Source organism: Mustela putorius, unplaced genomic scaffold (genome assembly GCF_011764305.1).
Source record: "Mustela putorius furo isolate JIRA1106 unplaced genomic scaffold, ASM1176430v1.1 tig00000460_pilon_pilon_pilon, whole genome shotgun sequence".
NCBI classification, from domain to species: domain Eukaryota; kingdom Metazoa; phylum Chordata; class Mammalia; order Carnivora; family Mustelidae; genus Mustela; species Mustela putorius.
This window is the reverse complement of record NW_025421389.1, coordinates 21,238,304-21,259,251: the sequence shown is the minus strand read 5'-3', so window position 1 is coordinate 21,259,251 and position 20,948 is coordinate 21,238,304. Positions and strand designations below refer to the sequence as shown.

The 20,948-nt window shown below is 50.8% G+C and overlaps 1 protein-coding gene across 2 annotated transcripts in view; it reads left to right on the top strand.

The window, feature by feature from the left end:
• TMPRSS4 (transmembrane serine protease 4) overlaps window positions 1-20,948 on the top strand; it is a 33,978-nt gene that overhangs the window by 4,299 nt on the left and 8,731 nt on the right. For both annotated transcript variants that reach the window (XM_004749933.3, XM_045080479.1), the window contains exons 2-5: window positions 11,674-11,707; window positions 15,034-15,150; window positions 17,856-18,008; window positions 19,059-19,188. In XM_004749933.3, the coding sequence (XP_004749990.1) occupies window positions 11,674-11,707; window positions 15,034-15,150; window positions 17,856-18,008; window positions 19,059-19,188 (434 nt within the window). The remainder of the gene's footprint in view (window positions 1-11,673; window positions 11,708-15,033; window positions 15,151-17,855; window positions 18,009-19,058; window positions 19,189-20,948) is intronic.

The following is a 20,948-nucleotide window of genomic DNA, read 5'->3' as shown; positions in this document are numbered from 1 at the left end:
CCCCGGTACGTGCTTCCCTCCACCTCCCAGCCTACAACTCTGACAATCACAATTGCAGCAGAGAAATTGGTAAACAGGGCTCAAAACCAAAACAGGGCTCAAAGCAGAGCTCAAAACAGGGCTCAACACCCCTTCCCTACCACTCCCTCCCGAAGCAGCTGCCAGCTCCCCGGCATAATCCACATTCAACCAGAAACTCTCCTAGGGTAGCGGGTGAATGGAACACTTGAGGAAGAGGGCAAGAGACAGGTGGCACGTGCCCAGCATATCAGCAGTCTCCCATCACAACATGTCCTGCACACCCGTCTGGCCAAGCCCACCATAGCTCCAGGCATTTCCTGTGATCTCAATTTCCTCCTTTATAATATACGCTCACTCATTCAGCATGTGTTCCTTAAGCATAAACTGTGTGCTAGGCATTGGGAAGAGGCCTGAAGATTCAGAGAAGAATATGCACAATCAGAGCTCTCAGTTCCATGTACTCCCAGACGGAACAGAGCTTCCCCCACCCCACGCAGGGCAGGCCACTTGCTGCCCCACGGATGTCCACACAGAGAGGGTAACGCAGCTGAGGTCACCCCTCCTCACCTCCGTCCCTTTCCCACCCTGACACTGGGGCCTCCATTCCTATTTTGGATCCCCAGGGAGGCAGGCACAGCCAGGCTGTTGGTAGCATCTCTCCTGGTGGGTACAACTCCCCAGTGGTCTAAAGAGAATGACAACAGCAACATCTCGTCCCTACCTGAATGCAGCAAATGCAGCATTTTGCAGCTTGAGAAGCACATTCACAACCAGAATCTCCCTGAATCTTATACCAACTCCTGGAGACATCATGCTCCTCATTCTACAGATGAGGAAATCCCATGACTCAAGAGGTTGAGGACTTGAAAGGATCATTCTGCCAAGAGTCAAGACAGGAGCTCTAAGCTCTGGGACTTCAGTATCAAGTGCCCAGAGTTTCCATTATGCCCTCCTCCTCCACCAAGATGTGACCCCATAGACCTCAACTGGAAACTAGACCTTGAAACTGAACTTGCACTAGTAACTATAGAACCATCTCCCTACATAGAAGCTGATCCACTTTATAATATAAAGTGTGCGTTGAATGAAGACTGTACAGCTGACACAGCCAAGTGGAGGAAAGATGATGTCCTTTCTTCCAAGAGACTTCATCCCTCACTAGCCTACCAAAGGTCATGAGGAGGAAGTGAACACACAGACAAGAAAAACCAGTGGGCAGAATTAACTTAGACTTTCTCAAGAAGACGAAGGAAGTTTCATACCCAGGGCTGCTTAGGGAAACAACCCAAGTTGCCATGAGATCATTAAGGATAGAAAATTGATTTAGAAGGAGGAAATAATAACTAAATGAGGCCTAGGACTAGTCTCCTCTGTGGGAGGGGGCAACAGACGCTCCAGGCTAACAACAAACAAGCTCTTCCAAGTCACAGACCCTCAGGAAAGGACCTTAGAGGTCTTCTCAAAGGAGTCGGTATTTTCCCCAAAACTGTTTTAGCCTCATAGCCCACTGACCATTGAAACCTAACATAGAACACCCATGTGGAAAAGAGCCTGGGACCCCCACCCACTCCTGTCCTGCTTCCATCCTCTTGTAGCAACCTCAAAGGTCTCCACCAAGTCCCCTGGGATGCCAGAAGGGATACCCCTTCTCTGGCCTTGTCCTGGTCTATCAGGGACAGCTACACTGTCCAGTTCTACTCACACACCTTCTGTTGCTTAGATGATCTTCCCTTCCTGAGAAAGAGAAAGAGAGAAAGAGACAGATAGACAGACAAGTCTTTCTGTAATGTCCCCTACTGATCCTGAGCAACCCTTTGGCTGCATCCTTGAGATGCCCCTACCCATTTTAAAGGACCACATTTGTACTACCAAAGGTCTTTGCTTCTCTGGCCTGTAGCCTCCTCCACTTGTTCATAGAGAGGTTGCAGAGGTCAGGTGACATCATCTCAGGACCCCTAACTGCCCTGGTCCCTCTCAGCCCAGAGTGCTCCAGGGCCCAATTCCCTCCTGAGGACAGGGCCCTGGCCCCAGGAAATCACACCAACGGCCATCTGTGCAATGCCTGGTAAGCATGTGCAAGGCTCTCTGCCAGGCTCTTCCCACAGATAAGAAAGGATTTGTGAGTTTGTGCTATGCCAAGCACTTACTAGGTTCTATGGTAATAGTTACTAATTACTAATAAGAAATAGTAACATATATGCTTCATGGGCACAAGGCCTTTGTCCTTTTCACTCACTGCTGTATAACCAAGCCCCAGAACAGGGCTTCACCAAATGGATTAGATAGTCTTATTATTGTTGTTGTTTTTATTATTGGCATTAGGGCATTCTTACTGTATACCAGGCAATGTGCTAGAGGATATGCATATTCTGGTCTCATTAAGAAGACTTGGAATCAATCAATCGTCTCTCTCTCTCTCTCTCTCACACACACACACACACACACACATACCACACAGGAAATAGAGGCTCCCAGCCGTTGAACACCTGGCCTGAGGCCTGTGCTCCGTCCACAGCCTCCTCTAGCCAACCGCAGCCCAGAGAGGAAGCCCTCATGTGGCCTCACGGAGTTATTGGGTGGGCAGGAAAGTGGCACAAGGGAGCATCAGTGATGTCACTGGCCAGCACTAGGTGCAGAGGAGCCGCTGGGCATGGTGGCAGCACTTCTTAAGGGATCCCGAGTTTGGAGTTCAGATGAGAGACCCAAGAGTCACTGAGGACGTTTGCCAGGAGATGGCAGCTCTTCGCTATGATAGCCAAGCTGGGCCCCCAGAGGCTGCTTCCCCGGGAGCATCCGGAGCAAGTGAGAACACTCAGTCCTGCCCCTGAACAACACTGCCAGGCACACCCGCCTCAAACGCCGTGTGCTGTTCTGCTCCCTAGCCCTCCGGGGTAACTGGAACTGAGGGCACAATTGTTTGAATGTTCAGGTCCTCAACTCCTCCGTACGCCAAGCCCTGAGTCAGATACACCATGTGTGTCATCTAGATCATCCATACTCACAACCACAGGAGGCAGATCACACTCTACCCATTTTACAGATGACAAAACTAAGTCACTTACCTAGAAACATATGGCTCATAAGGGGCAGAGCAGAATTCAGGCCAGAGCTCCTAACACACAGCTCAGAAGGAACAGGGATGGGGCCACCCTTGTCTGAGCAGCACAGCTGAGACCCCTTGAAATGTGAAAACCTTCTGAGGGGGACCATGAACAAATCTGTAAAACCAGGAGAGAACCACACAGGGCTCCTGTGGCCTTGAAAAGGCACGTGATTACTGGCAGCTGGAGCCCCTCCCAGAACCTTTCTCACTCTCCAGTTTTATCATGAACTTGTCACACCCCCTTCCAAAGGCAGAAACATCTCAGGGTCCCAGAGATGCCCAGTGATTTGCCCAAATCACTGTCTCAGCAGGTATACTAGAGTTCCACTTTAGAACGCCAGAGCCCTCTTCCCTCCACACCATTTTCCTCAAAGTGTAAAGGACAGACCAGAACAAGCAGAAGAGAGCATGATTTTTCGAAGGCAGAACAAACTAGGATTCTTTCATAAACATCAGGCCATGCCTTGGGTGGAAGCTCTTTCATTCAGGTAAATTGCAACATTTAGAGAACACTCCCCTCTCCCCAAGCTTTAAGATCCAGCAGCCCCTCCTAAAAGCAAACCCCGGAGAGTGCCTGTCAGGCAAACCCCTGCAGGTCACCTTTGGTCCAAGGGGCCTGACTCCCGATGGCTCTCTCGTGTCCCCTTCAGCCACTGCCCACATGCCACCCTCAGCTGTGCAAAAGAGATGGGGGACACGTCTTCCTTTCCAACAGACACTCCTGGGAGGGAGGGGGCTTCACCAACCCCTACCCCAGAGCAGAAAGTTGAGAGAAGTAGAATTGTGGAGAACTCAGGCTGCAGAGAACGGTCTTCCTTCCCCTGGGCACCAAGAGAAGGACGTCTGAGGGCTTTGTACGAGTTACAGGTAACAGCAGCATTACCCGGAGGCAAGTTCAACTCAACCCCACCGCCATGCACCAATACCTCACTCCTGCCCTTCACCTGGGCTTGCCGTGTGACCTGGAGAGAGAAAGCACGGTGACTCTGTGCCTCAGCTTCCCCTTTTGTGGAACAGGAATAGTTACACCCATACCCCCTCCCACGGCTCTACCTGGAGTGGGGAACTGTGCCTAGACACAAAACCTGACCCTTAGCGGAGGGCAACCCACCAGCAGGCTGACAGCGGGACAGTGGCAGGCCACCTGACTGGCTGCCCCAGGCCCTGCCCTGGAGCCACTGTGCACTACAATGGGGGTTGAGGTGTTCAGCTCAAACTGCCAACAAGTCAGCACCTCTGTGGCTCAGAAGGTTTCGAGGTCAGTCCTGAAGGAAAACGCGCTGCTAGGACGCCTTGCGCCAGGCAACGTCCGCGGAGGCCCCAGCATGTGAGAGCTGGGACACCCACCTGTGCATGGCCTGGGCAGGGGAATGTGTCTGGAGACAGGCTACTCGTTCAGAGGACCCCTGAGAGCCAGCATGATGTGCCATTTCCAAGATCTTTCCATGTACTCAGGGCCAGGCCCATTTCAGGGAAACTCCTACCTGTCCCTCTGCTGACTCACAATCACCGCGCCCTCACGGCCCCTCTCCTCGCCTTACCTGTCATGGCTGAAGCACCCAAGACAGGAGACACCTGCCCCAGCCTGGTAAAGGCATCCAACTGTCCTGCCCGCCCCTGCAGGTGGAGAGCGCACAGCCACCTGCTGTTGGGTCGGAGTGGAGTGCAGGGTCAGGGTCAGGGTCAGGGTCAGAGAGCAGTGAGAGGCCCCTTCAGAGCCGCCCCTAAGCACCTGAGCCTGCCAGCGGCCCAGCCCTCCCGTCTAGGAGCAGTCTCTGGGTCTCCTGGATCATCAAAGAACTTCCCCACCCACCCCCCTGGGTTTCCCCCGTGCTGTGTCCCTAGCCTAGGTAACCTAGCTGCCACCTAGCTGCCACCAAGGACTTGTTTGTCCCATCACCCAGCAACAGCAGCATTTCTGCCTCTAGGTTTTCCCTGAGGGACCATGGGAAGCCCCCATAGGAGCCCAAAACTGCCGCACACCAGAGCAGAGCCAGAAAGCCCCTTTCCTCGGAGCCTCCGCTTTTCTCCCTTCCTTGGCACCCCAGTCATCCGAGCTCTGCCCCGAGTTCTTTCCAGAACAAGGAAGCTCAGAGACAGCAGTGCAGAGAGGAAGAGAAAAATAAGACCCAGGGGCAGGCAGCTTGGAAAGGAAAGCAGACAAAGGAACTTGCTAGGCTTTCTGTTCTGGTGGCCTCTGTGAGCTACCACGTCTTCTTTGTCTCATTACGAGCCTGGTGGAGCACCTGCCTGTTTCAACACATGGTTATTAACCTTCTTATCTGCTTTACCATCTCTGAGAGTTTCCAATTACCCTAGGGACCCCAAAATTCAGAAAGGTTGAGGCGTGTGCCCAGAGGCACCAAGCAAGTCAAAAGATAAGGCAATATGAGAACTTATACTCCCCAGGCTGGTTCTTTGTGTCTTCTCTGCAGCAAATTAATGCTCATCCTCATTTTAAAATAAGAGCTGCACAGGGCCTGGGTTCATCCCCCATGAGCTAGCTCTAAACCCAACCAGGATTCTCCAAAATCTGAAATACCAGGACCTGAGGGTAAATAAACAGAGGCGGAAGAAGAGCTGAAGAGGAAGGAGGGATGCTAATAACAGTGAAGGCCCTGCTGGGCCCAGGACAGCCACAAGCCCTTCCCCAGACAGACTCTGGGAGGGTGTGCTTACCCTTGCTGATGGAAGACTTGGCAGAGCTAAGAACCAGGCAGAGATGGGTTTGCCTGGGGATCTGGGGAGGGCTGGGGAGATGCTGGGGGTAATCTCTGTATATCAATGGGGAGGGTACTGGAAGGGAATGAAAACAATAGTCCACAGAGTCCAAAACCCTCACTCCCAAGAGCTGGCTCTGTTCCTAACTTGCTCTAAGGCCACTAAATCTACAGGAGGCTTGGTCTTCTCTTCTAGAAAATGGGGATAATTTCTCTGGGTAGTTCTGAAGATTAAATGGGACAGCATTTGTGCAAAATATTGTAAGCTCTGTACTCATCCCCAAATGCAGTAGTTAATTGTTCAGCCTCTACACATGAGTCTCAGATTAATGTCTTTCTGTGACCAGCAACTGAATGAAAAGCAGGGAAAGATAATTCTCTAAGTGAGACCAGCCATCACTAGGTGATTTTTAGCCTTCTAACACCTACCTTCTAACTTCCTCCTCCAGCTGGGCCCTTCTGGGCTCTGGGGGCCTAGCATTTTGTCCTCCTATTGTAATCCAGGAGCTTCCTTCCCAGATGAACCCCTAGGTCAGACAGGAGTTGGGCTGGGCCCATGAGTCAGGGCCCCACAGCTTGACTGAATCAACACAGCAGACAGGCCTGACCCAGCCAGCAACCCAACAACACAGGAAAGCCTGGTGCCTTGGCTGGGCCTGGGCTAGGCTTGGGCTGTGGCAGCTGTGGCCAGGGGCAGAGTTCAAGTTGGGGATACACTGAGACACCTCCAACAAAACAGGAGGCACACAGTGGGTGTTTCGTGGTCTCTCAAGTGCCTTCCCTCCACAACTCTAGGGCTAAGAATTTCCCTGGTCTAGGAAACTAGGAAGTTGCTTGGAATGGTCCCCAGAGACCCTTTGCCTCCCATGATCATGGCATGAACTCACCCAGGGATGGGGGATGGGCCAGGTTCCTGAACATTATCTGGTAAGATTCTTACCTCATCTCTCAGCCCCATCTCTCCCCACTCCCAGCCCTGACTCGGGATGAATTCTGGGCTGAAAGGCAACACAGCTGCTATGCATTTCCGTCCCCACCCTGCTCAGGAAGGTAACTGATACGAATATTCCCCAGTCCCTGCTCATAAACCTCAATGTACCCACCCTCCCTGCCCATGACCCTGGAGGCTTGTGACCTTCCACAGCTCCTCTTCCCAGAAGTTTGGCAACCCATCATGTCTAATCTCACTGTGTTGGAGATATTTGTCAGAAAGGCGTCAAGAAAGCCAAGGAGCAGGCCACTTGACGAAGAACTCAGGCAACATGAGAGTCAGAGTAGAGCACGGGAGGATGGGGGACAAGAGCTTGACTCCTTGGACCCCTCAGCACAGCCAGGAGACCGCTTTTTTTTCTCTTTGAATCTCAGGGGCACACTACTGGATGAATCATAATCCTGGATTCATGACATTTTCCTCTGTTGGCCCACGCAGGGCCCCCTTGTATCTCTCTAGCTGGGGCTTTAACAATGTAGTCAGCCTTCCTATTTCAGCACCCCAAACAAGCGCTGCCTCTAACCAGGCGATCTCCTGCCCTCCCACCCACACCCCACAGCCCCAGTCCTACTGAGGGTGTGGGCAAGTCTCTCAGGTTTAGGAATTCAACAAATATTGATTCTACATCTTTGCCAGACCAGGAAATGTGCTAGAAGCCCCCTGGAAAATAAGCCTCAACGTAAACCCCATGTTTATCATTTCCTAGTTCCTTATGGAAAAAATTCTGTGTTACATGTAATCTTCCAGGGATTTGCTTTTTACTTTAATGTTAAATTACTAATGTCATCCATGGGATTTTGTGGTGCCGTAGCTCATTTGTTTTGACTGCAGCATAATATTCCAATGTGTGGAATAAAAAACCCTAATATTCCAATGTGTGAATGAATGTACGAGTCAGCCTGGGACTGGGCCCTGAAACCAAGACATTTTCCTTAATTCTTTCACTCAACAAATATTAAATACCTACTCTGGGGACACCTGGGTGGCTCAGTCAGTTAAGCGTCTGACTTCAGCTCAGGTCATAATCTCAGGGTCCTGGGATTGAGCCCTGCACCGGGCTCTGTGCTCAGCGGGGAGCCTGCTTCTCCCTCTCCCTTGCTGCTCCCCCCACTCATGCTCATGTTCTCTCTCTCTCTCTCTCTCTTTCTCTCTCTCTCTCAATCAAATAAAATCTTTTTTAAAATAAATAAATACCCACTCTGGGCCAGGTCTTGTAGGAGACACCAGGGATGATGAATTACCAATTTGTCAAAGTCTCTGTCATTGTAGCTTGTAGTTTTGATGTAGTTTATTTTCTCTGTTTTCAAAAAGGTGTGGGATGTTTTCTGTGTAAGCCCTGTTCAGTGGATCACAATCAAAAACATATTAATTAGGGCGCCTGGGTGGCTCAGTGGGTTAAGCCGCTGCCTTCGGCTCAGGTCATGATCTCAGAGTCCTGGGATCGAGTCCCGCATCGGGCTCTCTGCTCAGTGGAGAGCCTGCTTCCCTCTCTCTCTCTCTGCCTGCCTCTCCATCTACTTGTGATTTCTCTCTGTCAAATAAATAAATAAAATCTTTAAAAAAAAAAAACATATTAATTAGCTAAAGGGGTACTGAGGTCACTCCTGTTCACAGATGAGAAATCAAGAAAGTGCGGGCTGTAAGCCTCTTTTGTTCCCTCTGTGTCTCAGTCTCCAGCATCACGCCAGGCCCATCAAAAGCATACAGTCAATATTTGTTGAATTAATAATAAACAAGAGACTTGCCCTACCTACCTCAACTAATGCAGGCATGTGAGCACAAGCAGAGTCAGCGAGAAAGAATGAATTGCTGGGCAAGGGCCACTCAGTGGCTGTTCCTGACACCCCTCCAACCTGCCCATCTCGCAGCCTTCGCCCCTCAGCAAATACCCTCCTACCTGCTCCCTGAAACCCAAGAGCATCCAGTCAGTTGGTGAGCCCTTCTGCTTAGACCTTCCAAGCATGGATATCTTTCCCCACCACCAGCCTTCTTCTCCTTCCTCCTGTCTTTGCTGGTCTTTATTCTGTCCCTCCAACATCAGGTTTTCTCCTTCCCCCCCTGGCATTCAGATCTCAGCCTACAGGCCAAGATCTAACCACCCTGGCCCCTTCCCTAAGCCTCCAGCTCTAAGTATCCACCAGGCACAGGCTCCCATCGCCGCTTCGCTCTACATGGCACTCATCGCTCCAGCTTTATCTGCTCACACCTTTCCCTCCTTCCCCCACTCCCCAGCTGCCAGAGGTGAGGGCAGGGCCTGGCCTGGCCTGGCCTGTCTGGGCAACTCTGCCATCCTACTGCACTTAGTATTTGTCTTTGAATGCACAGCTCCCAGAGCAGGGCCTTGTCAAATAGTTCACTGAATACTTAATTACTTAAAGCCACCCCTACTGGTTATCAGACAATTGGGATCCTTTTCAACCCTGAACCTGACCGAGTCAGACAAAAGAATTTGGTAAACTCTTACACAGTGATTGTAGGTAGATTAAGTACTATTGATAACTATTATTACCCAACGTGGCAGCCACAGCAATGCAGTGTTGTAGGACTTGTTCTCATCTTTACCCTGGAAACAGTCCCCCCTCCAGGCCCTGGAGATGGCAGAGGACAGGGGTCTAGGAATGACCCACAGGGCAGAGCCCAGAGTCCAGTTCCATTTAACAACATCTCTCTGGTCTTTCCTGGGTACGAGCCCAACGCAAAACTCTGAAGGTGCAAACGCTACAAGAAACAAGGATGACTGCCCAGTGGGAAAGTTCTGCAGCAAATGCTGGAAGACCCTGGGAGCGCAGGGAGTGCAGTGCGCCTGTGTGAGCCAGGCCGTCCCACTACATAGCTCACCTAAACCTCATGGTAGCACTTTGAAGCCAGTGCCACCTTCCCCACTTTACAGAGGGGGAACATGAAGCGCAGAGAGCTTAACTATCTCACACCCAAGACTCACAACTGAGACGCAGAACCTATATTCCAACTCTGCAGACTCCAGAGACTGCTGCCTTTGCGACATCTCCCAGCCACCCAAGGCCTCATGCCACCAAAGGGCAAAGCCAGGCACGTCCCTCCAGCAGATTACAGAGTTTGGGAGGAAAGAAAGGAGCTCCCTCTCCCAATGGCTATGTCTGCCACACTCAGCCAAGGAAACAAACATCCAGGGACATCCCCCTCTCCCACTGCTGCTAACCATACCTAATCTGGGACACCCACCCAGAGGTTAGATGAAGCCCATCACCCCCAAATGGGACTAGGAAAATTCCCAGGTGGAAACATTCAGAGTCCTCCAGCATCTCCACCTACCAGTGGAACTGTCATGACCTCAGCACCGCAAGCAGACGAGTCCTAGGATGGAGACCCAGACCCCAGGCAGGCCTGCTGCTCACCCAGCCCCGGGAATCAGGCTCCTATAGCGACTGCAAAGGGAGCTAAGAGAAGAGAGCTTTCTGGGAGGCACAAGAATGAGACATGAGCCTTGGCAGTCCCCTCCCCTATCCTCTGCTTTGCAGGAAAGGGGTGAATGGACTTCATATGTGAGCCTTGTGTGCACGGCTTCTGGGTACGACCCTATATGGCTGTGAGTGTGCTGAATGTACACGTGCAGCAGTGTAACTGGAAGAACAGAGGCTTGTGTTCGTGTATGTGTGTCCACGGTGATCTGAGTACACTTAGAGAAACCGTAATGCTCTAGTACCGTAGTGCTCTAGTAACGTTTTGTCTTTGTTTGCTCTGTTAAGTATAACATGTATTTAGTAAAGTGCTCAAATCTAAAGTATACGCCCCAGTGAATATTAAACATACATGCCCCCATGTAATCAACACTTAGATCAAGATCTGTAAGTTTTCCAGCGTTCCAGAAGTTTCCATTGTGCTGCTTCCAATAACTGCCCCACTTCCCCAGCCAGTGGTAATCAATATTCTGACTTGTATCGCGAGAAGTCAATTTCATCTTTTAAAATCTATATATATATATGAAAGACACAGAGTACACTCTTTAGCATCTAGTTTCTTTCTGTCACTGCTATGTCTGTGAGAGCAGTCCATAGGTCACTGCACTTAGCAATAGGTTATGTTTGTTGTTGAAATATATTCCATCATATAAATATACCACAACTTATTTATCTACTCCACCACTGATGGACATTTGGGTTTTTCCGATTTGTAGCTATTAGGAGTGCAGTTACTACAAACATCTCTGTACAGATATTTCACTAGACACATGCACTCATTTCTCCTGGCTAATTCCTGGGTCATAGAATCCTAGAATAGTCACATAGTTAGATTTAGCAGATCCAAAGTACCTGTACTGATTTATGCTCCTGAAAACAGTGTATAAGAGTCCCAATAGTCCACATCCTCTTCAACACTTAGTATTATCAGTCTTTTTAATTTCAGTTTTTCTGGTGTCTCTGCAGAGATATCTCATTGTGGTGTGAATCTGCATTTGCCTGGTGAGCCATGACATTGAGCATCTTTTGGCCCTGAATGACTATTGAAGTACCCCCTTTTGAGAAGTGTCCAGGTTTTTACAGAATTAAATCTATCAAAGTAGGCAAATAGTTGACCAAAACAGACAGCAGGGCAGAATCATCCTAAGTAACCCAGCAATACAACAACCCAGCAGCCAATCATTTCCATAATTGCTAACTAGCTGCTACAATTAGTAAGCTAGTTGTACCATGTAATAAAGACATATAACTGAGAACCAGTGAGGTATCACTGAGCCCCCAACTTTGACTCAGCGGGGAGAAGGGGATGCAAATAAGAACCAAGAGCCTGTCCTGAGCCTTCAGCCTCAGCCTGAGAGGTTCCCTCTCTCCACTCACAGATTGTTTTTCCTTCAATTACAGGATCCTGACAGCGATCAACCCCTGAACAGCCTTGGTAAGCTCAGGTCCAGCTTTGCCTTGTCTACGTCAGCCTCCAAGTTTCAGTCAGTTACCAAATAAATACTATCCACCTCTTACACCCCCTCACCACCACCACTGAGGGCTAAACACTATGGAAGATCTCCATCCACCCACTCATTCATCATTCAGCAAAAATGTTTTAAGCAACTCTAAGGTCCAGGATAATTCTAGAAGTAGGAAGCATGGTCTCCAAGGTAATAGGACCAACAAACCTAAAACCCCAAGAGCGGTGATCCTCCAACTCATTCATTCAGTTACTCATTTTCTTATTCATTCAACAACTCTGTGAATGCCTGCCACGTGCCAGGGTCTGGGTTAGATGCTGGACTAAAACAGCAGGTTAAGACAGAGTCCCTGCTCTCAAAGAGTTGCCAGTCTGACCTACTGCCATGGAACAAGCTGGACAAAGGTATTTTCCCTGGTAGACTAGAAAATGATAGTATTTGCCTGATTTACGGGAGAAGAATAATTTAAGAGACAAAGCGTTCCCAAATTTAAGGGATTTTTTTCTGCCCTCCCACTCTATTTTGTTAAACCAATGAGAACCACTCCCAATAGCCTGCTGGATCCACAAGACAAGTGAGCAAAGCACAAATTAGTATGACAGATCCACAAGGAATCTGTCATACTCTCCCGCTTACTGCAACAATTTCAGGACCCCACTTTAATAATGATCACAAACAATGTAACCTTCTGCAAGTAAGATGGTGCCTAGTTTATACTCTGGAATTAGACAGAATGATAGACCCCCGTGTCCTCAGAGAACACCAGACATCCAAGGGCTCCACCACCTGAATAACCCTGAGAACCACCAAGTTAGATTTGCTACCAATGCCTGCATTGGGGGAGCTCGAGAAGGAGCGATCAATGCCAAACAATCAGAGACAACAGCATCATGGATCAGGCAAGCTCTGACAAAGTCCCCACCGGAGTAAGCTATCACAAAACAGAAGGAAGTGATGAGGGTTTCAGTGGTGAAGGGAAGAGCAGGAGCAAAGGTTCAGAGGTAGGAATGAAGGCAGGTGTGCAAGGACCAGGGCAGAAACTGTCCGTGTAGCACTGAGGACTGGCAAGTGGGAAGTCCACGTGGCCCCAGATCACGGTGGCTTTGCAAGTATGAAGAAGAAAGTGGTCTAGATCCAGAAGTCATGGAGGGTTCTCAGGCAGGGATGTGACTGGATGACAGCAATGTGCTGGGAGGCGCTGTCCTGCCGCAGTGGGCAGGACCAGCTGCAGGAAGGAATGGTGGCAGGCCAGGAGGCTCGTCATAGCTCATGGTGCTTTGTCAACTTTACGTATAAAATGTAAACCCAGAAAACTCTACCCTTCTTGATGCTGTTCTCCCTGAGAACATCAGGGAGGCATAGGGACCTGGACAGGGGAATCTAGCAAGGGGCTCCCAAGAGTTGAGGCACCTCTGAGGAAATAAGCCACCTCGCGTCCCAAGCAGAAGACGCTCAATAAATAAATCACGCATAAAGGAGGGATAAACAGAATGTCGCCATGTCCACGGTCACGGGGAAAAGGAATGCTCTGCACACTAACTGCTGGAAACTTCAAGAGATACCTGCTAAGACTGAGAAGTTCCCTGGCGCCTGCTCGGGACAGGCAACACCAGCCCACGCCCCGCAGGCCTGAGTTCTGTGTCTGAGGCTTCAACTCTCTTTCTGAGGAGACACTGTCCGATGCTTTCCCTTTCAACAGATTCAATGATATCAGCATTTCCTGAGCACCCGTCTCTGGCTGGATGCCATTCTCCACTCTTAAAGAGCTGAGGAAAGAGCTCGAGACAGACTATCACCAGCCCTCATTCAAGCCAGGAAACCAGACCTAGAACAAAAATGGGAAGGATGCGCTTAAGAGATCAAGCAAAGAGCGATGCATGTATTCACTTGGCAGATACTTGTTGAAGACACCTGGGATTCAGAGGTAAACAAGAAGAAAAAAAGAAGAAAAATTCCTTAACTTCAAAGTCTTCATTTCAGAAACGTACAGGAAGGGATGGAAAATACATACAATATGTAAAATACAGAATATGTAAAGAGCTGGTAAGTGTTTTTAAAAATGCAGGAGGACAGGTAACATTGGAAGATTACCATTCAAAAGGGAGTCAGGAAGGCCTCATAAGGAAGGTGACAGACCAAGCTACAGGGAGGTGAGGAGAAGAGAGCTGACCTATCACCCTCCCTGGACTCAAGGCAGCCAGACTTCCTGCCCTAGCTCGCCCTGGAGAAGCCCCGGGCACCCGCCCCAGCTTACTGCCTGCAAGGAGAGAGGATCCAAGAGGACACATCTCAGATACTTCCTGAGAATTTAACTTTTCAGATCCTGGCCCTGGTACCATCTCCTTGGATAACCATATGAATAGACAATATAGTTATTATTAGCTCTGTTTTAGGCACCTCTAGGCTCCTACCTGGTCACCCTAACCCCAAACTTGTTTCCATCCACCTCCTCCCCAGTGAATTATTCACCTTTCTGAATATGAAAATGATCACATCTTTCTACTGCCAAAGCTGTCCATAGCTCCATACTGCCTTCATGATAAAACCCAAATTCCCGGCATAGTGTTCAAGACTCTCTGTGGACCAACACTGCCAGTCCTGCCTCTGTAACACGTACCTGCCCATGTTATATCTGGGGCACAAGACAAGATCACCAGGCCTCTGCCTAGCTGGTCCAGCCCCCCACCACATTTAAGTGCTTTGCTGGCATCCAGAGATAGTGGCAACTCTGTCCTTGTGTGCTTCTTCCCCCAAAATGGCATCTCCTTAAAGACGAGGACCATCCTAGGGACTCACTATCTGTTGAGCTGGAGATGGAGACCGTCAGGATGTGCTCATTTGCAAGCACGTATCAGGGCTCTACTAAGCATGAAATGAGTTGGAAGTCCCTGCCTTCCTCAAGCTTACAGTTTAACTAAAGTTTAGTCAGAAAAGAGGATAAATGATAGTAAAATAAATGAGTACTTGCCTCTCCCTAGGCAGACGCAGGGCAGACCAGACAGGGTGAAACATTGCAAAATAGGCTAAGTCAAGACAAAGAGACAACATCTTGTTCTGGAGGCTCCTCTGGGGGGCACAGGTGAAAGATGGACAAGCCTGGATAAGTGAAGGAGGGGGGATGACCTTGAGCTGTTAAAGCTAAGCCCAGTCTGCAGGAATAAAACCCCAGTCCTAAGCAAAACTGTCCCCAAAGCATTCTGCGGCTCAGCCCCATGGCCAGAGGGCAGGTAGGCTGTGAGCCTTGGTGGGGTGAGCTCCAAGTGCTAACAGCAGACTCTGTCCCTCTGCCTCACAGATGTCACCCCCCTGCGCAAACCCCGAACTCCTCCCCTGGAGACCTTCAAAAAGGTGGGGGTCCCAATCATCGCAGCGCTGCTGAGCCTGGCGACCATCATCATCGTGGCTGTCCTCAGTAAGTGGCAGCCCCCAGCCCTGCCCTCACCCCCTCATGACTGCCCCCACCTCCCCTTCAACCCCACAGGAAATTGAAGCTCCCACCTGCCCCTCGGAGCACAACCTTACCCACCACCCTTCCACCTAGCAGCCACAGACAGCTGAGCTGCAGAAAGCTTTGTGTGACATCTGTCCACCCCCTGCTCTGAAGGAAGCCTTCCTCCAAGAGTCAAAGGGGGAGGTGAACGCAGCCCCCACCTACCCCAGATGAACTCTACCACCGGGAACGCACAGCTGCACATAGTATGAACCCACGCAGGGAATGGGCCAGGGCGGCCATGCCTCTGCCTCCTTAGTCAGGTGCCTGCAGACACCTAAGCAGCCCTAACGGCTAGAAGACTGGGGAGCCCTTTCACCTTTGAGGCAGGGACCCACACAGGGAGCACAGGGGAAGCCACCCAGGCAGATAGCGCATGCACATGCACACACACACACACCACACACACACTGCCTTAAGCTCTGTCTTCCTCTTGGCCAGTGCCCGAGACGCAGTGTGATCTCCGGCAGGCCATTCAGTAATGAAGACTGAACTGAATGACCTGCCATGCCCACCACCCTGGTCTCCACTCCCACTCCGCCACCGACTGTCCTTGCCTCCCCACCACCACCCGCCGACCCGCCACAGTAATAGCAGGCTACTGACTGCTCTCTCAGGGTGGGGAGCAGGGCACAGCAGACCAGGCTAGCAGTCAGGACACCCCTTCCTGCAGTGTGACCTTGAGTAAGTCCTTTGACCGCTCTCAACTTTAGTCTTCTCCTCTGTAAAACATCCTGTCTCTCCCAGAGGGATGTGGGGAGGAGGAGGAGGAGGAGGAGGAGGAGGAGGAGGAGATAATGTGAGTAAAACACCCAGATGAAAATCAGGTGGTGCCAAAGTATGGGTCACCAGACAGGGTGCAAAGATATGACAGAGCCACACACAAAAGCACGCATTTGTTAACCCAGGGAGGATGGGCCCTTCAGGAGCCTGCACTCACAGCCAGAGTGGCATTTCCACTAGCAGCGACCACCAAGACTCGGCGATCACTGGGCCCACACCCTCCTCCTCCACTTGAGCATCGGGGCTCAGAGAGGAGGCCTGACACTTATAGACAGCTGGAACGGGACCCCAGGACCCAGATGGAGCAAGTCCTTTTCCATCTGTGGCAAAAGAAATGCAGATCCACAACACAAACACTACCTACACCCCACCCCTGAGAGCTGGCACATTTCTTCATGACCTTGGCTGGCCCTTGGCCCTGGGTCTGCAGCAGCAGCAGAGCAGCTGTCCTAAGCCTGTTCTATTCACGCTAATACAAAGGAGAGCTGGCTTTCTCTGAGCATATGGCTGGCCACACTGGAGAGAGAAAAAGGGGCCAGAACCATCCAGGCATGCCTGGGCAGGAGTGGTGCACAATTTAGAACTGAGGTCTCCCCATCCCACAAGGTCCTGTGTGGTGTCCATCCTATAGTCCCCCGGGTTCTGCAACCAGAGGAGGTCATCTGAGCCTCCATCCCAGGCAAGGTTCCCTCAACTTTTTGGCTTCTGGGATCTCAACTGATGACACTGTCATCAAGAGGCTAGAATGACCCTGCTCTACCCTGGGCCCTGACCATGAACCAAACTCTGAAGGTCTAGGAAAGATCCAGCCTTCTCCTTCTCCTGTGCTCCCTCACACCCAGGGCATCCAGGCCAGCAGACCCCAACTCAAAGCCCCTCAGGGAAGGCATGGAGAGGTAGCAAAGAGCTTTGGGGTTAGACAGACCCTGATTGGAATCCTGGCTCTACACAGAAGTGCTGTGTGGCCTGGGGAATTAAACCCCGACTTTGTAAACCCACCATAATGTGAATTAATCACAACACCTGGCTCCTCAGATCATGGTCAGGATGACACAAGGCAGTGCATGGGAAGCTCTCCACAGTGTGCAGCGAGGCCACGGTCAGACTTGTCACCATCACCTAGGGTGGCTAGGCAGGGGCAACGCTGGAAGGCAGGAGGGAGCTTGGGGCCAAGGGTGGGGTCAGTTGGGCAGGAGGGTCTCTTCCTACCAGGAGCCTTTAGAAATGTGAAGTATTCATTGCCTGAGGAGTCACAAACACTAGACTCATTCCCATCAGCCAAGGCAGCAAAGGAGGAACAGAATCTGAAAGCAGCAGCCCCTCCATGGCTCTTTCAGCCCCAGATAAAAAACACCCAGACCCATAACTGCATGCACTTGGTGGTTACAAGACCCTCAAGGCCACAAGCTCACGAAACGTTCTCAACCACCTCACCCTACTGTACAGCTGAGAAAACTGAGGCCCTGGGAGAGGATGTGATAGGTCTAAAGTCACAGGGGAGGCGGCAGGGCAGCACTCTCATCTTTTGGGCTCATTACCAGAGGTACTGTGCCAGCACCGGGAGGATGAGGCCAGTGGGGCTGTTTTAAAGTTTCTCCCACACATTCTCTTGCTTCACACCATATAGGTATGGGACAGGCATTACTTTACAGAGACAGAAACAGAGGCTCAGCACCACGTACCCAGGCTATCAAGTGGCATCACTGGGTCTGGAACCCTCACCTGCCTATTTTGAAGCCCAGCACGATTTCAGGGAAACACAGCCTATCCCATCCCCCACTCCCGCCAGGGCTGCCTGCTTCACGGTCAGTCCTCTCTGCCCCCTCCCTGCCCCTGCCTTCCAGTCAAGATGATTCTGGACAAATACTACTTCCTCTGCGGGCAGCCTCTCCACTTCATCTCAAGGAGGCAAGTGTGTGATGGCCAGCAGGACTGTGCCTCTGGGGAGGACGAGCAGCACTGTGTCAAGACCTTCCCTGATGGGTCCCCAGTGGCAGGTGAGTACAGGGGCTGGAGGGACCAGGGGGGAGAGCACAGCAGGAAACCAGCTCAGGTCCCCCTGGGTTCAAGGCACAGCATCTGCCAACTGACTGGTCAGTTTCCATCCCTGCTGCAAGGTTCGTAAGAGCAACAGTACTAGATTCCCAGTACTTAACACGGAGCAAGTACTCGGTGAAAATGAGGAACAGATGCAGGCTAGAAGGGACAGGAAATTGTAACATAGCCTGCCTTGTTCTGCTACACTGGGGTGGAACTGAGGCATGCAGCTGGATTGGATAACGCTGGGGAGTTCCCTCCTTTCTATGACATCTGTTCTTTCAAGAGGACTAGAAAAGTGGATGTCAGGCCATTAACTATTGATCCTTCTGTCCTTAGGTGTTTATTGTAGCCTGCTATGTAACAAGACTGAGCTAGGTCCTTCAAAGGACTAGAAGAGGTTTCCAACAAAAACTCACGTTCTTTTCATATGGGGCTGGCTCAGCTTCATTCACCTAGTACTTGGGCTCTGGAGAGAAAAGTCAGCCAGGAGATGGGTGTTGGGGGGGGGTTGACGGGCAGGACGAAGTGACTTCTTGCACATATCCTTTTTTTTTAAATCAGAAGTCAAATGTCTATGGGCACCGGCCATCCTACTGCCAATAATACTTCCCTCTCAACCTCCTCCCTCACATCAAAAGGAAGCTAGGTTCCTCAGTGAGAAGTCCCCCAGGCTAGGCAGGCCATGAGGACCATGGGTAGAGTCACCATAGATCACCAAAACTGGTATCTGTAAGAATAAAATGGAGAGCTGCTGGTAATTCTACCAAGACAAGAGGTCCACAAGGAGGTTCCTTCCAGGACATCTGGTCACCCTCGCTACCACTGAAATAAGGCTCAATCAGGCAAAGCCAAACAGAAGAATGTCCTTTGAAATTGAAAGGGCTGGTTTTCTGTAGTGCTCTACGGTCTGGGCGTAGGGAGGTTGTGCTGGTCCCATGATGAATTCTGAGGGAGATGGGCCAGACAGATCCCTGCCCTGGAACTGACCCAGGTTTTTCCCCTCTCAGTCCGCCTCTCCAGGGACCGATCCACCCTCCAAGTACTGGACCCGGCCACACAGAGCTGGGCCTCTGCCTGCTTTGACAACTTCACAGAAGCTCTGGCCAAGACAGCCTGTGGGCAGATGGGTTATGCCAGGTACCCGGCCCCAGCCTCCAGAGGCCGTCCCCTAACCCCTACGACCTCCTTCCTCCTTCCTCTTTTCCTCCCTCCCTTCCTAAAAATATAGATACAGAAGTCAGACAGAACTGCTCTTGAACCTGAGCATAGAACCAACATGAAGTTCAATCTCCTAAACCCCGGTTTCCTCAAGGGTTAATTGGGGCAAGTACTGGCAATGTCATAGGAGAGCTATCAGGTGCAGCGAGAGAATGTAAGCCTCACCACGCACCCCCAACACCATGCTGGCTCCTCGAGACCCTCACTCCTTCACAGCTCAACAAGAAGCTGCCCTGCCCCAGAGTATAATACTTACTTATTCAATGTCCCATTGATTAAAACTCAGTTTAAACAAACCTGATTCCATCGAGGCCCCATCGGCAATCACAGCTCTGCCAGCAAATTTCTACAGCAGCTCCAAAGCTTCAGTGGTGAAGAGTTATATAATCATAAGGGTGATCTGCTTGATGCATTATATTCATTTGATCTTGGCAAAAACCAATAGGGTCGTTACTACTATATCTATTTTAGAAACAGGTTCAGGAAAGATAAGTAACTCGCCTGGTAGGAGCTGGGGAGGGAGAGGCTTGGGGGCTGTGCCCAAGCCCCCTATCAGGGGTCCTCGCAGCATCTCTGTTTCCAGCTTGGGTAATTCTCTCCTCCCCAGGCCTTCCCTATAAAGGGAAGAGAAGTGAAGCCACCGACCACTCAGAAAGCATAACCAGAAAGGAGGGAAAAGAACCCATTTATTCAGCTGCAGAGTGGGACCACTCAGAAAGCATAACCAGAAAGGAGGGAAAAGAACCCATTTATTCAGCTGCAGAGTGGGGCAGGTCCCCAAGGACTCTAGGAAACTGGTCTAGGCAGAAATGAGAATTGCTAGGCAGACACCGTCAGTCAATCATGGAACTCTCTTCCGTCCCTTAAAGCAGCCTCCAGGTCCTTTTTCAGTAAATGCTCCCGGCAGCATTACTGATCCATCAGACCTTGGGGCCCCCTGTGCTCTCTGGTTATCAGGCCTCTCTGCTGCTCAACAATCTCCATGTGGCACAGTTGGGCTGCTTATGCCTGGCCCCTGCTCTTACCCCTCCTCCAGCAGCAGCCAGGCCTCCCCTGCAGCAAGCCCCTCCTCCTCACTGCAGTCCAGCCACTGCAGCATCAGCAGGGCCCATTGCCACGGGCAGCACCATGGGCAGCACCGCCGGCTGCGGCTGCCTTATGCAACCAAGGTGTCTCCCAGGCTTCTTAAGGTAATAGGATGCTAACATTTCTGCCCTTCTGGAGTACACTAATGCACCAAACCAGCTGGCTTCTTGAGTTCTATAGAATCAAAGCTGGTCAGAATTATTCATTAGGATGTAATGGGTGAACACAGCTTAGCTTTCCAGGGACTATCCATTTCCACCACTGTCCCTCCTTCCACGTCTCAGATTTCTCTACTCTCTCCTTCCTCCACCTAGATAAGAAGCCCTTTTTGTCCCAGGACCATAAACCTGAGATGGCTCAATATGGGAGAGGCTCTAGAGATCAGGGGGTCCACCTCTTATTCTACAGAGGGAGAAAGTGAGGCTTAAGGAAACCCAAGGAAGGGTGTGACCTGTCAAGGTTACACATCAAGCTAATGTCAGAGGCAGGACCAAAGCCTCCATCTCCAGGATTCTGAAACCCAGTACTGCCACACCCAGGCCCTTCTAGGTGTACTGGGCCCATCAGGAGTGCACAACTCCTGCCCGGGAATG